The following is a 24,699-nucleotide window of genomic DNA, read 5'->3' as shown; positions in this document are numbered from 1 at the left end:
TGTGTGGTGACCGAGTCGTAAAATTATAATAATAGAATGTAAAACTGCATGATCTCGTAAATTTGTAAAACACATATATCACATGTATAGTAGCTTAAAATATATGTATCATCTGAACTTTCTATCATTCATACTGCTAATATCATACTATATACAACAAAAGCTGTAAAACTGTATGCATATATATAACTGTGTTTTATCCCTAGAACTCTGTATGTCATGATTTGACCCCTCATAACAGGGTTGTGCGGCCCGTAGGCGGGACTTAACCTGGTCGGCCCTCTAGATAAGTCATCATACTCTATACTACCTCAGCCCGGCCAACATGCATCCACTCCTAAGCTTGGGACTAGCTACTACCTCGTCAAACTGGCCCCCTCAACCCAGCGAACCGGGGAGCTGCATCCCCTCCGAGCACAGTTTGACGGTACCCACACACTATCTGAGATATGCGGTTGCACTCTATCTGTATTAGTAACGGTATCGTGCTCCGTATTCTGTATTTGTATCTATCTGTAATCATTCCTCAGGGATCTGATACTATATATATATATATACATATATACTCTTTTACTGTTTTTATCATGTTTCCAAAATTACCATAACGCTATATTTATGTACTATAAATTATGTAATCTCTGTATTTGTATCTGTAGCATCTTGATGCTATCTCTGTATATCTGTCTATAAAATATATATCTATATACTCTATCTGTATACTCTGAATGTTATGGTAATAGGAAACATGACATACTGCAAATGTTATACATGCTGATCTGAGTAAAACTGTAATATACTATTCTGGATAAACATCTGTAATATACTGATCTGTATAAAACTGTAACATACTGATCTGAGTAAACATCTGTATACATATATATGTATATGTATATATATATATATATATATATATATATATCTGTTTTTTGAAATTATTTGAATAAAAGTTGTATATGTACGTACATCAGTCTGTATAATCCCTGTGAATATCTGGCTATATCTGTATGTTTTTTTATAAGTTCATATACTAGAAAAACTGTATAAAGTTCTACATCAAATATTATCTACTCGGGCCACACATACTTTAAGAACACATATTCTAAAAAACTACATAATAACTGATATACATACATGTTGGTAAAATTTCTATTAACATATTCAAATTTCCTAGCATAACATATTTCCCTTATCTTAAATCTAAAAAGCCTCTTACTGAATTCTAGCCCTCCACCCGCAGGTTGCACTATTTAACACCCTGGAAACAATATCCCCTAAAACAAAACATCAGTATTTTCTTGCCTACAACATTTCTTATAACTGTAGGGGAAACACATTCTAAACAAAATACCTTACCCTGAATTTGGGACGAATTTCAAACCTCTTCCACCGACGATCTGCTCCAGCATACTTGCATAGAACTTCGCCAAGAGCATCGTGGTGGCTTCAAATCGTCGATTCGGCGTGAAATGGGGCCTGCATCGAAGAGAGAAGGAGAGGGGTGCGTTTTATAGAGAAAGAGAGTGAGTGATTGCTGCGCCAAATTTTGCAATTTAATCCGGGTTTTCACTATTTATAGCCCTGGATTCGTCGATGAGACATGTCATCTCGTCGACGAGTCTTTAAGAAATTTCGTCGACGAACTTCCTCCCTCATCGACGAATTTAGACTAGCCCAAAAACCCCTCTCGGTATTTTCTCGTTGACGAGACGTGGCTTTGTCGACGAGGCCTACTTATGCACTCGTCGACGAACTCCCTGTGTTTGTCGACGAGGCCCTGTGTAAAAATCTTCTGAGCTATTATATTCAAAGTGCAATGTCGTCGATGAATGCGAAGCGTTCGTCGACGAAGCTTGCTGCCTCCTTCTGTTTCTGTTTCCAATTCCTTCCCGCTTTAATATTTAAATATCATTATTCTTCGGGTCGTTACATTATCCCCTCCTTATAAAATTTCATCCTCGAAATTTATTATTCATATAGCTCATCATTCTTTAAAGGCAAAACGGTCTACTTATTTTATTACCTGCCCTCACTAATAGCGGAGGAATATCATGATTACATTTTATGTTCTGGGAGATTACACAAATAAAATTAAAAACTACTTACTAACTAAATAGTACATGTACCTGCAAAAGAAACATTACCTAACTATTTACATAACCTGATTACTCTTGAGACAAATGTGGGTATTTCCTTTTAATTTCATCCTCGAGTTCCCATGAGGCTTCTTCCATAACATGGTTCCTCCACAAAATCTTCACTAGCTGAATTTCTTTAGTACGTAGTTCTTGTGTCTTTCTGTCTAAAATTTGCACTAGCGTCTCTTCATAAGCTAGCGAATCCTTGAGTTCTATCTCTATATAGCTGATTATATGGGACGGGTTTGGGACGTATTTCCTTAACATAGTAACATGAAACACATCATGAATTCAAGCTAAAGCTAGTGGCAAAGCTAGCCTATAGGCAACTGACCCTATTCTCTCTAGTATCTCAAAAGGGCCAATATATCTAGGGCTCAACTTGCCCTTCTTTCCAAACCTCATAACTCCTTTCAGAGGAGCTATTTTAAAAAATACTCGATCTCCCACATCAAACTCTAGTTCTCAGTGGCGAGTGTCTCTGTAGCTTTTCTGCCAATTCTGTGCTGTACTGATTCTTTCTCTAATTAATCGGACCTTGTCGGACGCCTGTTGTATTATCTCTGGACCCAAAACTCACCTTTCACCTACTTCATCCCAGAAAAGAGGAAAATGACATCTCCTACCATATAATGCCTCATAAGGTGCTATGCCGATGCTAGCCTGATAACTATTATTGTAAGCAAACTTAACTAACGACATAAACTGAATCCAGCTGCCTCCAAAATCAAGCACACAAGCATGAAATCGTGAAGTGAACCAAGGGTCTCGGTCGGAGGCTAGAGATACCAGCACACCATGAACGCGAACTATCTCTTGAATATATATTTCTGCCAATTTGTCCATGGAATAACTGACTTTAATCAGAATGAAATGAGCGGTCTTCGTCAAACGATCAACAACCACCCAAATCACATTCAACCCCTACCACAATGGTGGTAATCCCGTAACGAAATCCATCGAAACGTGATCCCATTTCCACTCGGGAATAAACAATGGTTGCAACTACCCTGCTGGTCTCTGGTGCTAAGTTTTAACCCTCTAGCATGTCAAGCACTGTTGTACAAATTCATCTATCTCTCTATTCATTTTACTCCACCAGAAATACTCTCGCAAATCCCTGTACATTTTAGTACTGCCGGGATGAACCGTGTATAGGGATCTGTGAGCTTCCTCCAATATAGTTCTCCTTATCTCAGTATCTGTAGGAACACATAGCCTAGTATGAAATCACAGGGTTCTGTCATCTGATATGCTGAATTCCTCACCCTGACCATCATGTACCCTAGCCATTACCTCTGCCAACTCTGCATCATCACTCTGAGCTGCTTTAATCCTCTCATACAACATAGGTTGAACCACTAGGCTGACAATAAATGCCTGAGGACTATTTTCTACCAATTCTATACTAAGTCTCTCTAAATCCATTAGAATCGAGTGCTGAATCTCCATGGTTGCTAACACTGGACCCACTGATTTCCTGCTTAAACCATCAGCTACCACATTTGCTTTCCCCGGGTGGTAACTAATGGTGCAGTCATAATCTTTAATGAGTTCTAGTCACCTTCTTTGTCTCATATTTAGCTCTTTCTCGATGAAGAAATATTTTAGACTCTTGTGATCCATGAAAATCTCGCACTTCCCACCATATAAATAATGCCTCTAGATCTGGAGAGCATACACCACTCTAGCTAATTCCAAATCATGCACAGGATAATTCTTCTCATATTCTTTAAACTGTCTAGACGCATAAGCAATAACCCTACCATACTGCATCAACACGCACCCAAGACCGTTCAAAGAGGCATCACTGTATATCGCAAAACTGTCCTCCCCTGATGGAATAGCTAATACTGGAGCTGAAACTAACCGCTGTTTTAACTCCTGAAAACTCTGCTCACAGTTGTTGGTCCAATCAAACTTCACATTTTTCCTTGTAAGTCGTGTTAATGGACCTGATAGTCTAAAGAAGCCATCTACGAAGCGCCGGTAATAGTCTGCTAATCCCAGAAAACTCCTAACCTCCTGAACACTGCCTAGCCTTTCCCAATTCACCACTGCCTCTATTTTACTCGGATCAACTGATACACTTACTTCAGAGATCACATGGCCGAGAAAAGTAACCTACCTTAGCTATAACTCACATTTCTTTAATTTTGCATACAATTTCCTTTCTCTCAATATCTACAACACCAGCCTCAAATGATGCTCGTGCTCCTCACAACTCCTCAAATAGACCAGTATATCATCAATAAAAACAACCACAAACTGGTCCAAATACTGATGGAACACTTGACTCATCAAATCCATAAAAATTGCTGGTGCACTAGTCAACCCAAACGACATCAATAAGAATTCGTAATGCCCATACCTGGTATAAAATGTGGTTTTCAAAATATCCTCTACTCTAACTTTCACCTGATGGTAACCCGACCGCAAGTCAGTTTTAGAGTAAACTTGGGTCCCCTGAAGCTAATCAAATAAGTCATCAATCCTAAGGAGAGGATATTTATTCTTGACTGTTAGTTTGTTTATTTCCCTATAATCGATGCACAATCTCATGGTTCCATCTTTCTTTTTCACGAACAAAACTGGCGCTCCCCAGGGTGACACACTAAGCCTAATAAAACCCTTGTCCAGCAATTCCTGTAGCTGATCTTTCAATTCTTTCAACTCGACTGGAGCCATACGGTACGGTGCTTTAGATATTGGTGTAGATCCTGGCAACAAGTCTATAACAAACTCAATCTCACGGTCAGGTGGCAAACCAGACAATTCATCTGGAAACTCCCTCACTACTGGTATGTCAGTTTGTTTCGATTCTTCTTTTGGAAAATCTTTTATGTATGCGACATACCCTTGACAACCATCCTGCAGCAGTTTCCTCACCTGAATGGCCGACACCAGCCATGGCGTGGCACATACACGTTAACCCACAAATTTGTATTCTTGCTCACGGGGTCTGAAAATCACTTCTTTCTGATGGCACTCTATACTAGTGTAATGAGTAGCTAGCCAGTCCATGCCCAATATCACATCAAACCCCTGCATATCAAGGATCACAAGATCGGCTAACAGCACCCTCCCCTGAATACTTACTGGAAAATTCCGCAGCACCTTCCTGCATTTTACCATTGATCCCATCGGCGTACCCATAGATAATTCTACATCTAGTAGTTGAGTCTCTACCCCAGTTATTCTGACATACCCCGCCGATATGAAAGAGTGAGTGGCACCTGTATCAAACAAAACAATAATTTTATATGGTAAAGCAGTAAGGGTACCTGTGACCACGTCTCCAGCCATCTCAGCGTCTCCCGACGTCAATGTATAGACCCTCACCGGTGCAGTATTCCTCTGCTGACCTTCGCTGGGTGCCTGATATTCACCTCGAAACGGTCTGGGAGCCGGTGCATAATTCAACGGCATCCGACACGATCGAGCCATATGGACGGGCCTCTTGTAACGATAACAGACATTCTCCCCCAGTCGACACTCACCAGGATGTCTCCGTCCGCATCTAAGACAAATGGCAAGAAGCTGTCCACCCTGAAATCCACCGTGCTCTACCATCTGTCTCTGGCCTCCACCAGATCTATCTCCTCCCCAAGGGCCTTGATTAGGACCCCCCTGAAAACTCGAGGGTGTAGTCCTCTTCCTCTGACTCTGTGTATTAGTCTCCCTAGGTAGACTCTCCTCCGCTATAGTGGCCCTGTCAACCTGTTAGAATTGGTGTATTCCCAAGAGGGGGGGTGAATTGGAATTTTCAAATTTATCACCTAGGTTAAATAAAATACTCGTATAAAACAACCTAGGGTTAGTCTATATAATTCCAAATGCGCGGATATAAAAGATATGTGGAAATTTAAATTAAGCGCATCATTCACATAATAACATACGCGTGCGGTAAATGTAAAGTGCAGAAATGTAAATAAACACACGATATGTTATTGAGGTTCGGCCAACAATGCCTACGTCCCTGCCTTAAGCTCGCAAGTTAGAGGATTCCACTAATAGCTCACTTAAGGGTGGAGTGGCACCGTTTACAACTAGGTCAAATTAACACAGGGCTGACCTCAACCTTAACCAGGTCAATTAGCGGGGCTGACCTCAACCTACACGCCTTAACAGGATGACGCACCTAGCTTTCCTAACCGGGTCTAAGCCAATCCGAGACTATTCCAGGGCTAGTCTCCCTCTTCAGGCCCGTGCCTGGAAATACAACCAAAGTGTATTACAATGAAATGGTACAGTGATTGTGCTTTCAAGTAAAGCAGATAAGTACCCAAATTCGCGCAATAATATACACCACAAATATGATTCAATATGTAAGCTCAATGTGGTCTAGATGGTTCAACTCTCAAAATATATTCTATCAGTGTAATGCGTGCGTGAGAGTGTCAAACTAACAGTCTTTGTATCACAAGATATGTTCAATAAATAAGCTTACACAAAGATGTCTAGTCTCAAGTATTTCAATCAGCAGGATATTTCAAGCATGTGAAATATATGCTCGGTTTGCAAAGGATACGTAATCTTTGTATTCAGCAAATAATATATGAGTGAGTGAGTATTGCAACAAAGATCACAATCAAAAACACAAATATCTTTTCATGAATACATCAATATAAATCACACAAGATATTTGGGTTTGTTTTGAAAATGATTTTGCAACCCGAAGACAAATACAAGCTTCCTAAGAAATTGCAACACAAGTGCAATCCTCAGGGGCTTTATGAAGTCTTCTTAGGATAGGCTTATTAGAAAAAGCCCCCTAAGAATACTTAGGTTTAGCTCTCGTAAAAACTGAATCAATCAATCAAGAGTGGGAGAGCAAACCTATTTAGATTAGCACTCAATCAACTTACAAAGGGTTTAATTTGTATGAGAAGGTAAACATGAGTGTCAGAGGCTTAAGAATGAGTAGTATGGCCTTTTGGATTTTCAGAGAATTTTCACTTAATCAAAGTGGCTAATCCATATTAATTCTCTTAAATGAACTCATATATATAGGCAAGGGAGAAAATATGACCGTTGGGGACCTATAGGGTTTTATTAGAAAAGTTTAATGACACTTAAGATAATTTAACCCTGTTAAAAAAAATGTTAACCACGGTAAAAATGGGACAAACCCGAGAGGTCCGGTCGACCAGAAATGGTTCGGTCGACCAGGACTCAAGTGGCTCGGTCGACTAGGGCTATTTTGAACTGAGTGGCTCGGTCGACCGGAGAGGGCGATTTGCCAAATTTCTGAGGTTCGGTCAACCGGGACCTTTTTGAACTACAGGGCTCAGTCGACCAGGCCGTTGGGAATTCTCCCAAGACCCCTCGGTCGACTAGGTAGTTGGAGTACAAATCTGGTCGGTCGACCGGGAGGTCAAAGAGTTGACTCCCAGGAGGTTCGGTCGACCGAGGTCAAATGACCTAGTCGACCGGGCCTGGGTCAAACAGTTGACCCGGACCGGTTTCGGTCGACCAGGCCAGATTGAACTGAGTTGGCCGGTCGACCGAAAGTGCACCAAGTGTGCATTTCGGTCCCGAATTGACCCAAATAAGTCTATTTCAAGTGCCTAATAAATATATGTGAATATGTGTGTGTCCTAGGGTCTCTCGGGTCCAAAATAGAGACACCGAAAAAATCCGGTGTCGGTCGACCGAAGGGTACAACACCCTAAGGTCTTTCTAAGGTCACATTCAGTTTATGGTTTGTTTGAGCTTACGTAATAAATCAAGCAGGTGATGTGTGTGTGAGCTTATTACAAACCAGACCCCTAATTACTATTACAGACCCTTTACATCAAAGAAACACAACAATTAAATTATAACTAGGGTCTTCAAGGTCTTCATTTTCCTCCAAGGGTCTCTGAGTGCTATCATAGGATACTGCCAAGATAAACCTACACATCAACTTGGCAATTATTAAATACCTGAGCATTTGTCATAATCAAAACAAGGTATGACCCATAGGGTCAACACAACCAACTCTAAGAAATCCTAAATTCTCAGTACTGCCACCTGCCTGTAAATATCACGCCTTAGGTTCCTTTCGAACATTCTCACCTTCTTTACTTCATCGAGAACAATATATGGGCAGAAACACGAGAGCTCAATAAATCTTGCCGCATACTGCTGGATAGTCAATAACCCCTATGACAGACTCAAAAACTCCTATACTCGAGCCTCTCTGACTGAGGCAAGATATTATCTATCAAAGAACACGTCCCTGAATCGAGCCCAAGTCATCGGTACTGGAATCATCCTCTGCTCCTCCAACAATCTGGTGGCTGCCCACCATCTCTTAGCCTCCCCTTCCAGTCTATACGAAGCATATAAGACTCTCTGCTAGTCGGTGCAGTGAAGTACTGAAAGGATCTTCTCTACCTCCTGCACCCAGTTCTCAGCAACTGCAGGGTCAATCGCCCCAGAAAAAGCTGGCGGATTCATCTTCATGAATTTCTATATGGTACATCCCTGAGCTGGAGGTGGACCTCCCTGCTTTCTAGAGCTCCGCGCTATCTCAGCCATAACCTGCTGAGCCACACTACATAGCACAACATCTGGATCTCCACCTCCTGCTCCAGAAGAACCCACTCCATTATCACCACTGGCATGAGCGCTACTGCCTCCTAGGTCCATCTTGCAACCATATAAAACACCGTTTCAGAATCCTATTTCCCTACAGACCCTTATTCAACTAAAACTCCAAATTCTCTATTAACCATCCCTCCTCATCCTAACCCCAAATCACATCCCATAACCTAAATACATAACTCGTCGATAGTTTACTATGATTTTCCTAAAGTCGTCATCTCAGGAAAAACATAGAAACCACCACGAAAATCCTGTATCCAGATCACAGAATAAAACCTCAAATTCTTTTCCTATATTCTGGTATTGTTTCCCGCTACACTCTAAAGTCTACAGAACCTAACAACTTAGGCTCTAATACCAAATTGTAACGACCTCAAAATTTATATTATTTTTTTTCTTCATATTATATATATATATATATATATATATATATATATATATATATTAACTGTTCTGATACCCTCTGCTATGAAACTCAGGCCTCAGCAAGCACCGGGGTAATCCTGTATACAGTATTCATACCTACGCAATGGAAACATAAACCATACATCCATATATACTATACAATACCAGAGTTCAATACATTTAGACCATAGTCATATAAAATAACTCCCTCCAGTATCATCTAACCCAAAAATACAAAACTCTATTGCAAACTCACCCTTCAACCAGGGTAATCAAGAAATCTCCATCTGCGAGCCTGATCTGCTCGCTTAACTGGCTCACCTAAAAAATGTTAGAATAATAGGGTGAGTCGACTCTTAGTAAGTGGAAATATGCTATTACTAGTGTGTGGCGACCGAGTCGTAAAACTATAATAATAGTATGTAAAACTGCATGATCTGGTAAATTTGTAAAACACATATATCACATGTATAGTAGCTTAAAATGTATATATCATCTGAACTTTCTATCATTCATACTGTTAATATCATACTATATAGAACAAAAGCTGTAAAACTGTATGCATATACATAACTTTTTTTTATCCCTAGAACTCTGTATGTCATGATTTGACCCCTCGTGACAGGGTTGTGCGGCCCGTAGGTGAGACTTAACCTAGTCGGCCCTCCAGATAAATCATCATACTCTACACAACCTCATCTCGGCCAAACTGTATCCACTCCTAAGTTCGGGACTGGCTGCTACCTCGTCAAATTGGCCCCCTCAACCCAGCGAATTGGGGAGCTGCATCCTCTCCGAGCATAGTTTGACGGTACCCACACACTATTTGAGATATGTGGTTGCACTCTATCTGTAACGGTACCGTGCTCTGTATTCTGTATCTGTATATATCTGTAATCATTCCTCATGGATCTGATACTATATATATATATATACATATATACTCTTTTACTGTTTTCATCATGTTTCCAAAATTACCATAACGCTATATTTCTGTACTATAAATTCTGTCATCTTTATGTCTGTATCTGTAACATCTTGATGCTATCTCTATATATCTGTCTATAAAATATATATCTATATACTATATCTGTATACTCTGAATGTTATGGTAATAGGAAACATTGCATACTGCAAATGCTATACATGCTGATCTGAGTAAAACTGTAATATACTATTCTGGATAAACATCTATAATATACTGATTTGTATAAAACTATAACATACTGATTTGAGTAAACATCTGTATACATATATATATATATATATATATATATATATGTATATATATCTATTTTATGAAACTATTTGAATAAAAGTTTTATATGTATGTATATCTGTCTGTATAATCCCTGTGAATATCCAGCTATATCTGTATGTTCTGTATAACTTCATATACTGGAAAAACTATATAAAGTTCTACATCAAATATTATCTACTCAGGCCATATATACTTTAAGAACACATATTCTAAAAAACTACATAATAACTGATATACATACATGTTGGTAAAATTTCTATTAACATATTCAAATTTCCTAGCATAGCATATTTCCCTTACCTTAAATCTAAAAAGCCTCTCACTAAACTCTAGCCCTACACCCGCAGGGTTCACCACTTAACACCCTGAAAACAACATCCCCCAAAATAAAATATCAGTATTTTCTTGCCTACAACATTTCTTATAACTGTAGGAGAAGCATATTCTGAACAAAACACTTTACCCTGAATTTGGGACGAATTTCAAACCTCTTCCACCGACGATCTACTCCGGCAGACTTGTAGAGAACTTTGCTAGGAGTGTCGTGGTGGCTTTAGATCATCGATCCGGCATGAAATGGGGTCAGGATGAAGAGAGAAGGAGAGGGGTGCGTTTTAGAGAGTGAGTGATTGTTGTGCCAAATTTTGCAATTTAATTCAGGTTTTCACTATTTATAGCCCTGAATTCGTCAATGAGACACGTCATCTCATTGACGAGTCCTTAAGGAATTTCGTCGACGAACTTCCTCCCTCTTCGACGAATTTCAGACTGGCCCAAAAACCTCTCTCGGCATTTTCTCGTCGATGAGACATGGCTTCATCGATGAGGCCTACTTATGCGCTCGTCAACGAACTCCCTGTGTTCGTCGATGAGGCCCTGTATAAAAATCTTTCGAGCTATTATATTCAAAGTGCAATGTCGTCGATGAAGCTTGCTGCCTCCTTCTGTTTTTGTTTCCAATTCCCCCCCTCTTTAATATTTAAATACCTTTATTCTTCGGGTCGTTACAATGACAATCGATTTCTATATGTTTTGTACGTTCGTGGAAAATAAGATTTTGGGCAATGTGAAGAGTCGCTTTATTGTCACAATATAAGAGCATAGGTTGGGAATGCGGTACACCAAGATCATTTAAAATAGTTTTGAGTCATGTAAGTTCACAAGTAGTGGAAGCAAGTGCCCAGTACTCAGCTTCGGCAGAGGAGCAAGACACTGTAGTTTGTTTCTTAGGGTGCCAAGAAAATGGACTAGTGCCCAACTAAATGAAAAAACTAGTGGTGGAGCGGCGAGTTAGGGGAACTAGCCCAATCCGAATCAGAATAAGCTGAGACTTGAAGAGTGTTGGCAGTAGGAAAAAATAAGCCTTGGCCTGGAGATGCCTTAATGTAACGAAGAACACGTACAACAGCATCATAATATGGTTGTCTGGGCTGGTACATAAATTGACTGAGAATGTTGACTGGAAATACAATGTCGGGACGAGTGATGGTGAGATATATCAAATGGCCAACGAGTCGCCAAAATGAGCTTGGATCTGAGAGAAGATCACCATCAGTATTATTGAGCTTGAGATTTTGTTCCATGGGAAAGTTAGCAGGACGAGCACCAAGATGACCGCTATCAGTGAGGATGTCAAGAGCATATTTTCATTGATTAAGAAATATGCTAGTGGGAGAGCGAGCAACTTTGAGACCAAGGAAATATATCAGTCTACCAAGATCCTTTAGTTTGAATTTTTGAGCAAGCATGGCTTTGAAAATGTTAATATCAAAGAGATCATTGCTTGCCATGAGAATGTCATCGATATAAACAAGTATGAGAGTAAAATACTGACCCCGAGAGTAGGTGAAGAGAGAGTGCTTGGCCTAAGATTGGGTGAACCCCTCAGCAAGTAAAATAGAAGATATTTAGAGAACCAATTGCAAGAGGCTTGCTTAAGTCCATAAAAGGATTTCTGAAGATGACAAACACGAGTCTTCCCCTGTTGGTCACCATGGAGAAAAGCATTGTTGACATCCAGGAGATGCCCATTCCGAGGTGCAGTCATTGCAAGAACACACCTAACAATAACGAGTTTAGCAACAAGAGAAAAAGTTTCATGATAATCCAAACCTTCTACCTAAGTGTAGCCCTTGGCCACAAAGCGAGCTTTATGTCGCTTTATGGATCCATCGGCCCGAATTTTTGTTTTCAACACCCATTTACAACCAATTGATTTTTTTCAGGTGAAAGGTGTTGAAGAACTCATGTATGATTGGCTTCTAAGGCTAGGATTTCAGAAGCCATGGTATCACGCCAATGCGGGTGTAGCACAGCTTGAGAATATGAGGTGGGTTCGGGATGTTGGGACATAACAGAAAGAAAATTCAAATGTTGATTAGAAAACGATGATAAGACAAAAGGGAGGAGAGATAATAAACCGTACCTGAGGAAGATCTTGAAACTTGTGAAGCCATGGAAGACTTTGGTAAAATAGGGCAAGTATAATCATCCAAGTAAGAGGGATGTGTGACAGCTCGTTTGGGTCGTGAAGAGATGGGTGGAGGGCATGGTGGGGAAGGAGGTGAGGGTGAGGGTGTCGATGAGGATACCAAGGGAGAAGGAGGGAGAGGTGATGGGCTAGGGGTAGGTGTGGTTGATTGGGTAGGTAAAGTGTAGGAAGGGAATATATCAGGAATAGGAAGGGGAAGGACTGGAAAAGATGTAGAAGTTGGAGGTATGAGATGATAGGGAAAAATATTTTCTTCAAAAGTGACATCACGGGAGATGAAAATTTTTTTGTTTTCAAGATCGTATACACGATAAGTCTTATGATGAGCAGGATAACCCAAAAAAACACATCGAAGAGCATGAGGAGAGAATTTATCGCAATGTTGGCGAGCGGTTTGGTCATAGCACAAGCACCCAAACACTCGCAAGTGTGTATACGATGGTGATTTCTAAAAAAGAAGTTCATAAGGAGACTTATGATTGAGGCTGGGTGAAGGAATGCTGTTAATTAAATAGGTGGCTATAAGAATGCATTCACCCCAAAAAGGGAAGATTAGTTTGAAAACGTAAACACAGAGCCACATTAAGAAGATGTCAATGTTTACGCTCAGCAATGCCATTCTGTTGAGGTATATCCACACATGCGCGCTCGTGAAAAATGCCTTGATCATAGAAAAAAGTTTGAAGCGGAATGGATAGAAATTCTCTACCATTATCAATGCGCACATGCTTAATAGTGCAATTGAAATGATTTTGAACCATGACGCAAAAATTTTTAAGACAAGTGAAAGTATCAGATTTCATGCACATAAGATAGACCCATGTAGCACGCGAGTAGTCATCCACGATTTGAAAAAAATAATGTGCACCAGAAAGTGAAGCTGTAGGATAACCACCCTATATATCATAATAAATTCGATTAAAGCAAAATGTGCTCTTAGTTATAGTCAAAGAAAAAGGTAAATGAGTGTATTTTGCTCGAGGAGAAAACATCACAAGGCAAATGAGAATAAGAAATATTTAAGGTTTTCGAAATACATGAAATAAAAGGGTGACCAAGATGTTGATGTCAAAGAGAAGTGTCAGAAACACGCTGAGAGTGAAGAACACATATGACGCCGTACGAATTGAAAGGCAAATTTAGCGATTGCGTAATCTGAGAATGCTGGAGAGCATATACGACGTCGGAGAAAGAACAGTGCACTGAGATGAGGCCGGAGAAGGCACGTCTGGTCGGAGACTACCCAAAAGTCGCTAGAGATTGAGATGAACTGAGATGCCTGGAGGAGATGATCGGAGTGATGATGCCGGCGACTGCTGCACAAGAGAGCCAAGAGAGAATTGTGGAAAGATGCTAGAAAAACAAAGATGCAGCCAAGAGAGGACCACATGCATGCGAGTCTAAAATAGAGCTCCGGAGAAATGGCCACAAACACTGGCGACACTGGAAAATACTAGCTGAGATGACGGGAAAAAATGAGAACCAAAGAGCACCGGAGATGCACCAGCCGAAGACTACTGCTGAAGAAGAAGGGAGAACTGAACAGAAAACAGATCGCAGGAAAAAATGGAGATGCTGGAGAACTGTCGGAGAAGATGAACAACGCACTTCAGGATGGCCGGAGAAGATGGAAGACGATGAGAACTGAGAACAAACGAGAGGCTGAGAGAGATGAGCCAACAGTGTAAACGATGCTGCTACTCTCGCTGGTGACGAAGATGACGAGTGAAATCGATCACAACCCTCCAAAAACAACGAAGCAAAACTACTCCCACTTTAACTCTCTCTCTCTCACACACACACACAAAAACAAAGATCTCTTTGAATTTACCCTCCCTTTAGAGTTGTGGGGTCAACTTTAAGGGGCACGGGATTAGTCACGTGGACCGTAAAACGGACACGTGGATACCCGGTGCGTAAACCAAAAAAAAAAAAAAACAAAGATCTCTATCCACTTAAACAAAAGCTTATTCTGCCGCAACTTCGTCTGACAATGACTTCCAAAAGCTCTAGTCTCTTCAAAAACCCTTTGAGAAGCTGACATACTGCGTCTGAATTACACTCTTTCTAGCTGTGATCAAAGTAAAAAGAGTAAGCTGTCTTGCTTCCCGCAGTTGGACTGGTGCGTCAATGCAGAGAGGCGGTTGAGGGCAATGCAGGGAATTTGTGCATGAGAGAGAAAAGTAGAGAGAAACGGAGAGACTGCCGGAGAGGTTGAGCGAAGACGAACGAGCCTGAGCGAAAAACTGAGAGCCGAGAGCTCGAGAGCCGCCGGAGAGGGAGGGAGAGACGCCAACGATAAAGAACCGAGAGAGACTGAGACGTCGTTGGAAGCTTCTACTGCTCTTCGCCGGAGGAGACGTCCAGCTCCCGACGACGTCGTCGAGGTGGTGACAGCCGTCGGGAAGCAGGGTCGGGTTAGCGGCGGAGAGAGATGGATTGCGAGAGAAGCACGCCGCCCGCTGCTGTCTGCTGTTGCCGGAAACAGAGAGACGGAAGGCTTGAGCGAACGAGGGCGGCGGGGGCAAAGAAGGTGAGAAAAAAATAAGTTGAGGATACCAATACTCTGATACCATGTTAAGATTTGGAAAAATCTATATTTTCATTATTTAACATTATAATATTGTATTTATACACATGAGTCAAAGAATAAGATCCAAATTACTCTAGATATTTTTTCTATAATAATTACATAATAATTAAAAAATGAAAAGTTTAGATCTACTCTAAATAAAATATAAATGACATGAAAATCTAAAAATTCACACATGTAAATGTAAAATTATGTTTTCTTTTGAAAAACATATTTCCTTTTGAAAGAAACAATACTAAAACACTTCCATCTTGAAGCATGCAACTTTTATAACATAAAATTATACAACAAAACATGTCAATACAGAAAACTGATAGTCCCAAAACATACATATCATAATATGCATCTTTATGTACATACAAAATAACACATGCTTTAGACATACAGTAGAGGGATTGACATGAAATATGGTCTAGTGGTAAAGCACTCACTTTATAGAGAAAAAATGATAAAGAAAGATATGGAAAGAAAAGAGATGGAAGAAAATGTTCAACTTCATTATAAACAAAGTGTATGAATCCCCAAGTAACAAATGAAATGAATTTTTTTTCTCTTCTTTCACCACTGTATGTCTGCCCTAAGTTGACCCCAATATGGTGATTAACTACTGAGTGAAATTTATTTCTCCTTATTTTATCTAAAAAATTGGTTTCTTTAGCTGGGTTATTATTTATTTGGTCAAAAAATGATTATTAACAAAGGACATTTTTGTCCATAAAATAAAACTTGCATGTAATATATTGATTTCCATCGCAAAAACTTGTCAATTTTATCTTTTCCAATTTTTAATCATATTAAGGCTAATTTTCATTTTAACATAAAGAGAAAAATAAAATAAAAAATAAATTTCCTTCTTATTTTCCTTTACTTTCCTTTCTCAAAAAAAATCTTTAATCCAAATGTACTATAAATCTTACTGGGAAGAGACCTTGGATTTAGATTTTTGTGAATTTCTATATACAAAAAATAATACAAAATTGCATTGAATTTTCTTTGAGTCCACACAAATATAAATCCAATGCCCTAAATCTATGCTCCTAATGCAGTATAAATGAATTTATAATCTTGCATAATTTTGAAAACTAGGAGATTTAGGAGCTGTTTAGTTGTTGAGAGTAATTTTTATTTTCATTTTAGTTTTCTAATAAATTTCAAAAAAGTTAACCAGTTTTTCATTTTTTTTTTCTAGCATTCGTATGAAATAAATTAACAAAAAACCAATTTTGACACTATTTACTTGTAAATAGCTTTATTTTCCATCTCTACCTTTTCAAATAATCACAAAAATATCACCTTATTTTATAAGTTTTTAAATTTATATATACAAGCTAGAAAACCCTTTTTTTTTTTTTTTTTTGTTATTCTACATTTCTAACTCTTACTTTATGTACGGGACATGGAATTCAAATGTTGAACTTCAATTTGTATGAATTATGTATAGAATTTCTTTTAAATCCCCAAAAATCTAATTAAAACTAGTTTCTAAATCTGAATGCTAAAAATAATTTTAGTTGTTTAGTAATTAACCTTTGAATATATATGTATATTAACCCTTTAAAATATTAAGAGAAAACCTATTTGTTAAAACTAATAAACAATTTCTAAGATCAAAATTTTCTATATATACCAAAAATAATGTGTCTCGAGTATAAATCATATAAATATTAATTGCAAGTATTTTTTAATGTAAATAATTTTAAACATAAAGTATTATTTATTGAGAAACATAATAAGAAATATTAACACTTCATCTAAATACTTATTTTTTCTTCATTTTTTCAACCTTTTCTCTACAAAAATTTCAAATTTATAATTTCTATCATTGATCTAACGCTTAAAAATTTTCATAAATCGCCACCACAAAGGAAGCGGATGAGAGTTCAAAACAATTGCATTCATGATGTAGATTCACTGGTGAGCGAATTTCATTTTAACATGCAAAAGAATATTAAGTCTTTGCAAATTGAAAGTCTCGCACTGATTGGAGATAATTCAAGCAAGATGAGTCTTGCCAAATCATATTTAGATCTTATGCAGCAGTAGTAAAACCAAAACATAACTAGCTAAAATAGAATAAAATAATATAAATCATAACACGTACGAAAATGAAGGAGATGGAGAAGAGAGGAATGAATATGCTAGTGTCGGAGGAGCAAGGAGACTATCGAAAAGAGAGGGACAACACTAAAGGTGCTCATGTAGCAGTGGAGAGACAGGAGATACGAGAGTTTGGAGCGATAGGTCATGGGTCATTTGTGTGATCGTCCGAGGAGATACGAGGCTGTGTAATTTGTGTTGTTTTTTAGGGATAAAATAGTCGCACAAATAAAAAAAAAAAAAAAGACACTTACAATTTGTGCACTTGCCAAATCAGCACCGAGGAGATTGTTGATTCTCCGACAAGCAATCAAGGAGCTGCTTCAGAGACTAAACAAACAACACCTTCGCTAAATTTTGAACCATTAAGAATCCAACCTCTTTTGAACCGTTAAGAATCCAACCTCTTTTTAGTGCAAGCAAACAACTCCTTAGTCAACAATTAAGTTTCACTGAAAATGAATTTTACCCTAAATAAAATGATCATTTTCCTCTTTTATTCAATTATGATAAGATAAATTAAGAAAATGGTATCAATTTAATAAATTACGATAGGAAAATTGGTCAATTAAAACAATACTTTAAAAATTGAATTCATAAGTGAATTAGAAAGATCCATTAGTCACTTCTCCCAGCATAGACTTTTAACAAGTGATTTTCCCAGCTTGCAAAAGATCCATTAGATATTGCAGCCAGCTGGGAATTACTATCTGGTTTACAGGCATTCCACTGATATTTACCATCTGGCAACCAACACAAACACAGTTTTTTCTCCCCCAAATTTGTGAACACTGAGGAAAAATAAAGCTAACCACAACAGTTGTTCTTCTGCTGAATGGGCTGCCCCCTCATTTGAACAGTCTCTGTTGATTGTTTGTTGGCACTTGCTTGGTTTCCCATTCTGAGAAAAAATTATTCAAAATCACACATCAAAACGATGAACTTTTTGATCATATAAAATAATAATAATGATTTTTTTTCCGAGTTAGCAACTAGTCTTACTTTTTCTTGATCTCGCCAGCCATGGTTAAGAACGCTTGCTCCACATTAATCGAGTCTTTTGCACTTGTCTCCAGGAAAGGGATCCCAAGCCCATCTGCAAATGCCTGTAGTTGGACGATGTAATCGTGTTAGAAAAGAATAAACAATAGTTGAGCAATAATAGTGCTATTTATGAAGGGAAGTACACATTTTCAATATACAAGTGTTTCTTCCCATATTATGTTGCTAGATTGCATTGCTATGTTGGCCATCAGACTTTATCTTTGGTCTGGCCAAAATTTGATTTTCAAATTTTACCAGACAAACATTAAAAAAGAAACAACATAAGACACCCATATTATTACTACATGACTCTGTTTCAAAAGCCTCAGAGACTTGAAAGGTTTATGTCTGGAAATCAGACTTGGAAGCTCAAACCTGCAAAGGTCGGCACTTCCAAGGGAACCATTTTTGAAGTGCATTCTACAACCTAATGCTCATCTAATGACCTAGATGCAATCTTGTCAAAAAATTAGGCTTATCCATCACAGCAAAGGTCCACTAATCAAAATAATTAAGTTTGCATTTGCCTAAAAAAACATTAAATGTGTCACAAGATCACAAAATTTGTCACAGACCCTAGATCTATAATGTAGCTTATGTAAAATTTACAAAATTTCTCACAAGCCCCACTTCACCTAGAACATTTACCAAAAAGATGATTTGAGGGATATCTATCTTGTTTTCCCCGTGTGATTTGAAAGGTAACAGCATAACCAGAATAAATAACTAAGCATCATCTAGCTCAAAAACGTGGAATATCTAATGCTGTGAGTACCACCAAGTCTTAAACATGTAAGAACAAGATATCATCATGATACATTGCAAGGGAAAAGTACCATACATACTGGAAAGCAAAATCCTGAGTATTTCACTTTAGTAAAATTATTTTGAATCTATCTCAATCAATTGGAAGCTTAGATTTTTATCTATCAAATGTGCAACAGAGACGTACATACACAAGGGTCAAACCCACAGACAAAGCTGAAAGCAATATACACATGGAAACCACAAATCAGGAAAACTGCAAGGATATGTGGAAATGATGCATTACATGAATACACGGACCAAAGTGTGCGCACAAGCAAACCATTTTTTTTTTTCCATACAATGTTTTTTGAAGGAGAGAAGTAGTGAAGAGAGTGGAACAGAGAAAGAGATACAGTGATCAGACAATATGCACGGCTGTATCATTGTTAAGCTGATCTATTTTATTCAATAACTTAGACATCTAAGTAACAAGCTGTACCTTTGCTGTTTGTGTGTCAACAACCTTGTTCTCAACTAAATCACACTTGTTTCCAACTAGAAGCTTACATACAGTCTCATTTGCATATCTATCAATCTCGCTCAACCACTGCTTAACATTGTTGAAGCTTTCCATCTCAGTAACATCATAGACAATCTGTTTCAGTATAAAAATATTAGTAAAAATTATTTTATCATTTTATAAGCTTACAGAAAAACAAAAGGGCCCTTGCAACATCAGAAAAAAGTACCAAATTCATGGTCTTTCCAATTTCAGCATACCAAAATTGCCCTGGCATGGGCATGATTTACAAGATGGCTTTCACAAAGAATATGGTAATACATTTCTTGCCAATCCACTTGTCTAATATTACAGTACACTTTTTATTCCCTTTCTGTTTTGTTTTGTGGGGCAGGAAGCTTCAGCAAAGTTGTGGAAGAACTTTAATACACTTGCGCAATTTATGAAATGGCACAAGTCAAAATCCAATAAAGAAGCTCACTGCATCACGCTAAAAATCATCACATGTAGTTTGTAGGGTAAGTCAACCAAAACTAATAAAGAGATATGATACTGACAGGGTGGCAGTCGTCTGATTAATCATTTGCAACATGTCCAAACAATAGAAATTCTGCAGCCTAAGGCTCTTTCTTCATTCTTATCTAGAAAAATAAGATGGCCTATACTGATAAAATTTAGTACAAAATGTTCAATAAGTACAATATAGTACAACACAGGATAGAAAAGTTGAAAATTATTTGCGATAAACGTGTTTCATAACATTAAATCCATATCAAACTTCCAATATAAACTCCTCACATCCATCAATGCAAGCCATAAAGCAGATGATTATCAGGGCCAAAAGTAGACAATTTGACCCATGGACCCAAAGAATTGAAAGGACAACGTGTAAAAAGTTGCGGGGTTAGATCAATCTAGTTATACAACAATAAAGCCTTTATCTCAACTATTTGATGTTGAATTCATGATCTTTTTCTCCACTCAACATGATATAGCCTAAGTTCGGTACCCTATGGCTTTTTAAAAGAACCTTTCAAAAGACGGTGATGAAAAGGAGCTTTTTGATGTTGTTTTAAAAATGTTTAGCCCCTTGTGAAAAAGGAGCTGTTAGAAAGAAAAAGTTGGCTTTGAGTGTTTGGTAAAAAAAATTGTAAGGTACATAAAAGTATTTAAAATGACTAAAATAGATATATATTTTTAGGAATTATAATTAATGCATTAATAGTTTTGTAATATTTGAAAAAAAAAAAATAAGAGCAATAGAATTGAATAATTTGTTGGAGAAAAAGTTAGCCTTTAGCTTTTAAAACCTAAAAATCTGTAACTGTTAAAAGCTGACCAAAAAAAGCTAAAAGTTGGCTTTTAGAAGTTGGAAAAACTGTTTACCAAACACGTGCGACCCAACTTTTACTTTTTAAAAAGGAGAAATTTTGAGACCAAAAAAGGGGAGGTGCAAACTCGCAAAGACTGTTGTTACCAAAAAGAGAGAAGAAAATAAAATGACACTGCATTTGGGAGCATGGATTTTGGACCTTAGATTTGGATTTGGATTGATTTGGACAAGTTTCAATACAATTTTATATTAGATCTTATCCATATCCAAGGCCTCTCCAAACATAGGATGAATATTTGAAAAATATGTAGGTGACTAGAATGAATTAGCAGATTGTCACCAGTTATAAAAATGCAACAAGTTATATTCATAAATTTCTTCAAGAAAAGTAACACATGAATGCTCCAAATCAAGGACATGCTGAAGCATAATGCCAATATGAGCATATTTCTCTCTCAAAACATCAAAAAACACACAAACAAGTAGTATCTTAGCTAGTTACAACTCTCTTTTTCCCACGTATATCCCTTTTTATTATTTTATTTTTTCATCAGAATTACATTTGTTATTTTATGAAGCATGCTGATATATTCTATTAACTTCTAGCACAAAACAATCAACTTCTATTTAAATGCTCTGTTTGTAAATTAACATCTAGTACAAATAGATAGGCATAGGAAGCCATCCACACTATAAAACTAATAACTAAAGAGATTCAAATATTAAAGCAACTTTTAGGTTCACTTTTATAAAATTAGTAAACATAACAAATCCAACCCCCTTGACATTATCAAAATTAAGAAACAAAGTGAGCAAATCAAGTATGGTGGACCATGGAATGAACTAAAAATAGAGAATTACAACTAGGGGTAGGAGAAAAACAAGAGGAATTGTTTTCTTACATATCATGGTGGTCTCTTACTCTAAGAAATTTATTGTTCTGAATTCTTCCCTTATCTCTTGAGTTTTTCTATAATTCTATCCATGAGTTAATTGCAAATGAGAATTTTGATCATTTGATCATTTAGAAAACAAGCAAGTTTTAAAGAGAATATTTTTCTTTGTATTAACCATTTTTAGATTCTAAAATAGAGTGCTTCACACACTGAAAAAACATAATATCGACAAGTGTAAATTTAAGAACAGCATAAAAGAAACCAAGATCCCAAGATCTATAAAGATAGGAAATTCTTTTATCCTAGGGAACTAGAGGAAAGAATTTCTTACAATGATCCCATGGGCTCCTCGGTAGTAACTGCTTGTTATAGTCCTGAACCGCTCCTGTCCAGCAGTATCCCACTAAACAGAGACCAAAAAAACTGTTAATGCTAAGCAATACAAACGAAGTTTCTTTCAGACCATGAACTGTAGCATATATCACACTCCGCAATTGTCTAACAGTGAAGAAAGAGTGATAGATTATCAGAAAAAGAGCATCCAACATAATAGGCATTTAGGAATCCAATCAAGTCTCTACCATGTCCTTTTTCTCTCTTCTTAAAAAATCTTCTTTTTCCATCTATAGAAAAACTCTCCCTCATGTCCTTAAAATGTGTCTTTCCTCAAGCAGCACAATTTTACTGATGCTAGTAACAGTTACAGTAAATTTGGCCTCATCCCCATGAACATATATTAAAGATAAAAGAATAAATCACACATGCATCTTCCAAAATGAAACATCTCTTTTTTCAAAGTTATTTAATTAGTGTCTTCAACATCCACAACTGGCCTACTGACTCCAGCTAGGGATAATGTTCTAAATACAAAATCTCAGAATATGCAATAAATTTTGAGAGAATCACAATACATGCATCTCCTACTTCCAGATGAAAGAAGGCAACATATGACTCAAGGAGAATGCACCTTGCAATCCTGTATGAATATGCTTCAGGAATGACATGCAACATTAGCCTAGTTTGGGGAGGTTAAATCCCCTTCATAAGGGAACAAGGCAAAACCCTCCCCTAGCCTTTGCTGCTCTAAACCTATTCTTGGTGATATCAAATTAGAATTGCATCAATTAGAAGGTTAATTTGGTTAGCATTTTAGGAGCATTTTTCTTTATTTGAAATAAAAATTAGAATTTCATCAATTAGAAGGCATATCATTTTAGAAGCACTTTTCTTGATTTGAAGTCAACACAGTTGCAACAATTTACCTCTCAGAAGCAATGAAAATTTTTTTCAAATTACTAAGAAAATAGTACCTAATTTCACGGTGTCAATAGAACACAGTCTACTTAAGCCCTTTTGTTGAATGTCAAATATTTGATTAATATGACAATGTGGTCACTGCTTATTCCCTATAAGGTTATAATACATCAGCAAGAAACGAATCCAGAAGTCTTGCAAGAACAATGATTTTTTTGGTACAAGGAAGGTACTTCCAAGAGTAACAAATGTTCAAATAGGAAACAGAAAAGAAGATTCAGATTAAAGATTCTCCTTTTTCACCATCCATCAGGCATCTAATGCTGCTCAGTTAGCAATTTGAAAGTACTTTAATTGCATTTCTTAATATAGATCATAGTGAGTCTGCTTTGCGAGCAAAAGTATGCTTCCATCACGCGGCCTACTTTACCCGGACGTACTATCTAATCTAATAAAGAATTTAAAAACTGAGTTATTTGCAAACTATCCAGACAATCATACCAAAACTTGTACAATATTTTTATGCATACAGAAATAAAAATATATAACCATTGACTGGAGAATTGAAAATAGGGGCAAAGCTTTTACTCACAATCTGCAGCTTAATCGTTTTCCCGTCCAGCTCCACTGTCCTAATTTTCTACAAAATCATCAGAAATCGTAAGTCCAGAGAGAGGGGGAGAGAGAGAGAGAGAGAGAGAGAGAGAGAGAGAGAGAGAGAGAGAGAGAGAGAGAGAGAGAGAGAGACTACAAAGAGACTCACAAAATCAACTCCAATAGTGCTAATGTAGCTGTCAACATACGAATCATCCTGAATTGGTTTCACAAAATGATCAAAATAGAAGAATTACTGGAAACCACCTTCAAAAAATTAAAAACAAACTTCTAAAAACAAAAGAGAAATAAATATCGGGAATCATAGAGAAGTCAACGTACAGCAAATCTGAGCAGGAGACACGATTTCCCCACAGAAGAGTCTCCGATTAGCAACAGCTTGAACAGATAATCACTACAAAGCACCAAAACAGATGAAAACAAAAAATAAAAATGGAAGAGAAAGTGACTGAAAGTGCGAGAAAACCAAAGTGACGCGGTGATTGAGGAGCAAGGGAGAAATCTCACTAGTCGGAGCTCATGTTTGGAGATTTGGTGATCGGAAATGAGAAAGTCTCCAAATCTCTCTTCCTGTTGTTTCAGCTTCGGGGATTTCGGAGGAAAAATGGCGTTCTTAAATAAGAACAAAAAAGTTTACTTAAAAAAGAATAAAGAACGAAGAAAAGCAAAAGAACCGGAAAATGGTTCTTCCGCTGTCAATACTATTAAATTTAATTT

General features: G+C 37.6%; 1 protein-coding gene across 1 annotated transcript; it reads right to left on the bottom strand.

Moving 5' to 3' along the window:
* Positions 1-18,133: 18,133 nt before the first annotated feature.
* LOC131163657 (ras-related protein RABD1-like) lies at positions 18,134-24,682 on the bottom strand. The gene is made up of 8 exons (XM_058120306.1): positions 24,490-24,682; positions 24,304-24,376; positions 24,131-24,178; positions 23,960-24,007; positions 22,445-22,516; positions 19,864-20,019; positions 18,576-18,679; positions 18,134-18,474 (listed from the first exon to the last, which is right to left on the bottom strand). The coding sequence occupies exons 1-8, from the start codon at positions 24,501-24,503 to the stop codon at positions 18,381-18,383; spliced, it is 609 nt and encodes a 202-aa protein (XP_057976289.1). The 5' UTR covers positions 24,504-24,682; the 3' UTR covers positions 18,134-18,380.
* Between the last annotated feature and the right edge of the window lie 17 nt (positions 24,683-24,699).

This window comes from Malania oleifera, chromosome 9 (genome assembly GCF_029873635.1).
Source record: "Malania oleifera isolate guangnan ecotype guangnan chromosome 9, ASM2987363v1, whole genome shotgun sequence".
Lineage (NCBI taxonomy): Eukaryota > Viridiplantae > Streptophyta > Magnoliopsida > Santalales > Ximeniaceae > Malania > Malania oleifera.
This window is presented reverse-complemented; position numbering and strand designations above follow the sequence as displayed.

Bases quoted from the DNA above. Each gene is read 5' to 3' on its own strand.
- LOC131163657 (XM_058120306.1), bottom strand. The intron at 22,517-23,959 runs GTGAGTAAAAGC...GTCTCTGTTTAG, and splicing joins AAACGATTAAGCTGCAGATT to TGGGATACTGCTGGACAGGA. The intron at 18,475-18,575 runs GTAAGACTAGTT...ATTTTTTCTCAG, and splicing joins GCTGGCGAGATCAAGAAAAA to AATGGGAAACCAAGCAAGTG.